The 6,088-nt window shown below is 38.9% G+C and overlaps 1 protein-coding gene across 1 annotated transcript; it reads left to right on the forward strand.

Annotated features, from left to right (window-relative positions):
• The first annotated feature begins 2,378 nt into the window (after positions 1-2,378).
• Positions 2,379-5,050, forward strand: LOC117736771 (ependymin-like). The gene is made up of 6 exons (XM_034542320.1): positions 2,379-2,460; positions 3,055-3,089; positions 3,196-3,330; positions 3,670-3,853; positions 4,048-4,135; positions 4,836-5,050. The coding sequence occupies exons 1-6, from the start codon at positions 2,385-2,387 to the stop codon at positions 4,984-4,986; spliced, it is 669 nt and encodes a 222-aa protein (XP_034398211.1). The 5' UTR covers positions 2,379-2,384; the 3' UTR covers positions 4,987-5,050.
• The last annotated feature ends 1,038 nt before the right edge of the window (positions 5,051-6,088 follow it).

Genomic DNA, 6,088 nt, shown 5'->3' on the forward strand with positions numbered 1-6,088 from the left:
TTAACTACAGGCTTTTTAAAGATTTCTTATTTTTAATTTTGGGGTGGGTGGAAGTTTTATTTTAATTAACTTGGCTTTAGCTGTTTTGCACTGAACTATTTGAAGTATTCCTTGCTCAGAGACAACATCGAGATGTCACGGGAATTCAAAGAATAAAAACATGATAATTTAATATGCATATTGAAAAAATAAAAATAATATGCAGTAAGTCTTGTGGCATTTTATTGGTCTTTTTTCTGACACTTTTTTTAATGCATCTTATTTCTCAAAGCTGACACAGTTGGAGACCTGCACACACGATCCTAAACATTTTTCATAATGAGCAAATCACATTTTAATCTTTTTTTATTTATTTAATTTGTAAAAAAAACATCAAGTGTTGAACATAAACATATACATTCTATGTAAATCATTGTTATTTTGATATAATTCACATGCCGTTTAGCTAAAGTGCAAGGAGAGCGCGCGTGCTGCAGAGATCAAGGACAGATTGATAACCCTCATCCACGAAGTATTTCAGTTTAGTGTATGTATGCTTTTATTTGTTAAATTCAATGAACGGAAACCAACGGAGCTCAGTGCACGTCGGTTATCGCGAGAGGTATTATTATCTTGACAAGCACAGCACTAAGCGTCTGTTTAGGAGTACCTGTACCGCAACACCTTTTAATAATTAGTTCAGGGTGTTAGCATGGAAATGCTAATTAGCGCTAAACAAGCTAGGCACAGCTCAGGGCACGTCATTATGTTGCTTGTATTGTCAACCAACCAGGCCATTGAAATATTGGACACACTGACAGTCTTGAAATGTCAAGACAGGGAAACCTCATTATTTCAAGGGAAATATCTGCGTCCAAGATTATGGCAAACCACCTGAGTTAATATTTGCTGATACATTTAAGGAAAACTACAGATGTTGGGGCGTGCACCAAAGTCAGTCGGGTTCACCCTCTGACCACCCATGAACGTCTCTCCACAATGTCAAATGGCAAACTGTCCAATGGGTGTGGAGGTAGTTCAGGTTCAGTAGTAGTGGGCCAACACAAAACCATAGATCAAACCTGTCTAATGTGAGACTTACAATAGATAACAATATGTTCATGTAATAACCTTAGTCTTCAGATAAAGACAAAGCACCTGACTGAGCGGTGCACAATTTATGATTATTATCTGCGTTCTCTGTCAGTTATTTCCATTAGAAAAGACCTATCCTCTGAACCTTCATGCGATGCAGGGTCATCTGTCTCACAGACCCTTTTCCTTTCAGCTAATCTGGAGTTTTAACTGAGCTCTGACGCAAATCTCTCCATCTTTACTGTAAATCAAGATCTGTGCCAAAACATCTTTTTACAGGCAGCAGCACACAGTGGACATCTTTAAACATTTTAATTTGAATGTGAAGCACAAATCCAATAGAATGAAAATGGACCTGGAGACCAGACATACAACGATAACACTGGTTTAGACAAACGGATCTGCAAAAAGTAGGTATAAAAAAAACACAAGAATTATGATGTTTGAATGATGAATTCAAATGTGACGATATGTTCATCTGTCGTATGTGACAGGAACTAGAACTGGATCATCTAATTAGTCTACATTTTAATTTGTGTTTGGAATAATATTTCCATTATCACTTGTATCACAAGTATTTTGTTGCCATTGCTACGACCTTGACTGAGGTGAAGGGCAATTGTACCTGAGTGACTTTCTGACCCTGGAGATAAGGATAGTGCACCTGACTATGACTCAATTTGTATGTGACTACATCTTAACAACTTTCACATGATCACATTATCTAATCTGCAGACATATTTCAATCGGTAGGCAGAGGCTCCGGATTGGAGAAGATTTAGTGTCAAAGAAATACACTTATATACTTCAGGTCTAACTCTTTATGAATACTGTTCAACAAATCCAGTCTTAACAACTGAATACTTTATTAGTTCAACAATGGAGGCTGTATTGCAGATAGCTATGAAAGAGATGATACAAAACTTGCGCACAAATAAAATAAGACAAGACTAAAAGATACATTTTATGATCGGATGATGTAACACAAACGTAAGGAGAAAGTGTAATGTCACATTTAGATTCATAATTACAAGGTACAACATCTAACAAGGCACTCGGAAATAATATTTCCATAATATCTGATGAGCTTGGTGCTTGAACATGAAAACAAGCATGTGATGCATTGCCTAATCTTATCAACGATCGATCATGTGTCTCACCAACTTTTTCCCTCTAGGGGCAGTCGGAAAAAATTAGAGGGGGTTGAACCACACGGTCTGAAAGCGACCAGCTGTGAGCAGGTATATATAGAGGTGTGTGTCGTCCCCTAACCATAAAGCTTGCTCGTCTGGATCAGAGAAGTTTGCAACATGAACTTCCTCAGTGTGCTGTCCTGCCTCAGCCTGGCGCTGACTGCTGCTTTCGCCCAGAACCCGAAACCCTGCGGTGAGTCGGGACACCCCATCAGTGTCCTCTTGTACATAGAAAGAACTTCCAAGTGTCTGTCAGAGCATCAAAGGAAAGAAATGGCATGGACAATTCATTCATGAACAGGTGTCATATTGTTTGCCTTGTTGTTGTTTGAAAATCAACGAGCAACAGGTGGAGATTGACTGTTAATGTGTTTTGGTTATTTCTTTCTTTCTTTCTGCAGTTAAGTATATATTACACAATATTTCCTCTTCATTTAGTCAGTCATGTCATTGATGTGAGTTCATGTAGTTTGACAAGACATTGTAAAAGATTGTAGGCTACATGTGTTTATGGAATTACTTTTTATTTGTCTGAAACTGGAATTTTGGGTAACCGTAATCAAAAAATCTGAAAGAAAATAAAAAATTGGGCAGACAAAGTTCAATTTCTTTATCCTATTTAAATTACTATCAATTTCACAATAAATGACAAAGACAAGCCAGATCTCTAATTATAGACATTGCAGGTTGCAAAAGTATAACTGGAGTTTGTTTAGCCAATATGCTTTAAATACCTCTCGGATCACCAAGAGAACTGACTTCTTTCACACTCTGATTTCTTCCACAGTTGCTCCACCGCTGATGAGCGGAGGCTTCACTGTGGTGAGTCTGCACACATTAACGTTGCTCACGTGTCATCTCCTGGATTGACCCATGTCAAGTCATCCCTGTCTTTTCTCTTCACTTTCTGCTCTCGTTTCTTTTTCAGATGGATGCCAGCGGACTCTTCATGTCCACAGGGACTGTGAGCTATGATGCTTTTGGTCAGAGGATGCGGGTTAGAAACTACCAGCTTGTCAGCAATCAGACCTCTTCAACGGACCAGCTGATGCTTTTCAATCAGGTATGTAAACCTGGCTAAATGGTGTGGACCAATACATTGTTTTAATCTCCATACAGTGCAGGCTCGGTGTGCTTTCCACCTTCACTGTGAGACTCTGAGGAGTTGCCCCCTGGGTCAGTGGAGAGGATGCATGTTAAAGACACGTCCGCATTGGCTTCACCCTTCAGAACCGGAGGTTGCCTCCTGGTTACTACCATTTGACAATGACAATAATGGATTAAAAACAGCCCTTTTAAAATGGACAATATATAATAACACTCAAAGAAACCAGTACTGTCCAATTTTCAGAGTCGTCTCAGTATAGGACAGCATTCATCGTCTGTTTTTTGGTCCTTTCAGAAAGTCTACTATGAAATCGACTGGAGCAACTTATCTTGCAAGAAGAAAGCACTGGATACCACCTTCCTTCCCATGCAAGTTCCCTCTAATGCCAAACTGATGGGTCAGGTCTTCATGGGCTCCTCTTCCTCCTGGGGAATGGGTGTGCTGGTCAACACCTGGTACGGAGAACTACCACAGAACGGTGAGAGGAAACGTTGTATTTTAAACAAGGACATCTTGACAAGATCTGAATGGATGATAGCTCTTGCTACAGTGTCTCATGCCTTTGATTAGCCTGATTCTGGTAATCAGGAAGAGGGTATTTCTAAAAATGATGACAGTTGTGTGCTGTTTATTGTTAGACCCTCACATGTGACGTATGCTTCATGTCATCAGGCCACTATTCGATGGGTTTCACTGAGATTGGCTGCATCCCTCTGACCGTGTCTTCCTACTCTCCAGCATCTGGATGGGCCACGCTCAGGTGAGAACCTGAGTGGGCAAAAACCAAGCACAGAAACAGCGAAATACCCAACACCACCATTCAAATAATGCTGCTTTACTTATACGTATCCACTCAGTTAACCCGTAGCATGTCTCCCTCAATAGCTTTAAGTGTGGAGAAATCTAATGATTTAAAACTGTCTGTTTAATGGTATTATTATAGTAATACAATATGAGATAAGACTGTTGACAAAAGTGCTTTACAGAGAGATGGCAATTACAATCAGATTAAAGTGTATTGCATAACACAAAAAACAGACAGATAGCTCAGAGTAAATTAATTAATTAATTAAGATGGGGAGCTAATAGTAAATTAAATAATTTTAAAATCATATGTATAGATATTATTTAGACACTATATTCTATATAAGCATGTCCCAGCTCTTCCCTGAATGTATATGATGTTTTCAATGGGTGAATTATTATTTAAAATATTCTAAGAAAAATGTTTAACCCTTCCTGAGCCAAACTGTACAACATCATAATTCCCCGATCATTTTTCATCAACCTCTTCTCAAATGTCAACTCTGTTCAATCCAGAAGAATTCAATCTGCGCTTGATTGAACACTATTTTGTCTATATCGTATCGGACCTTTATGCTCAGTATTTCTGGCCCTGAACCACAGTCACAAACAGTCAGTAAAGATTCTCAAAAAGTAGACTTTTGTTTACATTTCAGCACCTTCAACTGGGTGTTGGGCAACACAAACCCCATGGACTACAGCCCTCCTTTCTTCTGTGCCAAGTCTAAACTGGAGGAGACCGAGACCCCAGTTACCTTCTTCACTGCCTTGCAGTCTCTGGCCATGAAGACCAAGGAAGAGGAGTAAACATCTGTAAACATCTGGAGCATCTCACTCAGATAGTCATTACTGAAGCAGAGCTAAATGTGACTCAAATGATTCAAAAGCCCTCGTAGTGTGTATTGCTATTTAGATTAACATGACATCTGTTAAACCAACAGACAACACATCGAGTCACAGGGCTGTATGTGAGCATCTTTTAATACACTCTCGACCCCTCACTCCGCCCTGACCGCATGGTCTTAACACCTCGTTCCTTGGTATTGCAGGTTAAAGGAAATCACAGTGTAGTTTGATAGTAGGAGTCAATCCAGACTAAGGGAGTGAACATTAGAGCTACGCAGTAAGAACTATAAAGGAGACCTTTCAATAACAATGTACTGTATGTAGCTGCATTTCTGCTATATTTTCTATCTGTGTCCTCCTCTTCAATACAATAAATTAAAAGCATTGAATAAGACTGTATTTATTTAGAGTTGGGTGCTTGAATGGATGAGTGAATAAGACAGCAGGATTAACAGGAAAAACAATAAAAAATGTAGAAAAGTACAAAAAGAAATGTTAATAGAGGAATAGAAACGTTTAATCCAACAGGACATGTTCTTCATACTGAGAGGTGATGCATGCATATGGCACATTAATCAGAGATGTTCATCACTAACAATTACACCACCAAGTTCAACCCAGCTGGAGGTCTTTTAAGAGTGAATAACCTATTATGAAATCAAAGTGTTCATTGGAGATGCTTTTGTATTGACCTGAAATTAAGTTTATGTTGATTGGAGTCAAAATAAACCCTGTACATCTAAAACAAAGATGGGAAAAGTTATAAAAGGTTAGGACTGATAAATAGTGCAGATGTGAACAGTATATGTGAACATTATCACTCACAATGTGAGAGGAGGCAGACAAATACTCTGAGACGTAAGTTGTAGAGCAAGTGAAGCTTTTCAAAGCGACGAGACGGAGACTGTTGTCTGTAAGACGATGATTATGTCCACGGTTACTTTAACCTTTACGGACTTCAGGCAATTAGAGGATCGTCTGTCCCCTGAATGACATCCTATTTGCGTTGTCCTCATTTTTTAAAACGTAATGCTGGTTAATGTAATGAAACTGGACCATGAGA

This window comes from Cyclopterus lumpus, chromosome 1 (genome assembly GCF_009769545.1).
Source record: "Cyclopterus lumpus isolate fCycLum1 chromosome 1, fCycLum1.pri, whole genome shotgun sequence".
NCBI lineage: Eukaryota > Metazoa > Chordata > Actinopteri > Perciformes > Cyclopteridae > Cyclopterus > Cyclopterus lumpus.

Coding starts and splice junctions, on each gene's coding strand:
- LOC117736771 (XM_034542320.1), top strand. CDS start 2,385: ATGAACTTCCTCAGTGTGCTGTCCTGCCTCAGCCTGGCGCTGACTGCT. Junction 3,090..3,195: donor TGAGCGGAGGCTTCACTGTG/GTGAGTCTGCAC, acceptor TTTCTTTTTCAG/ATGGATGCCAGCGGACTCTT. Junction 3,331..3,669: donor AGCTGATGCTTTTCAATCAG/GTATGTAAACCT, acceptor TGGTCCTTTCAG/AAAGTCTACTATGAAATCGA.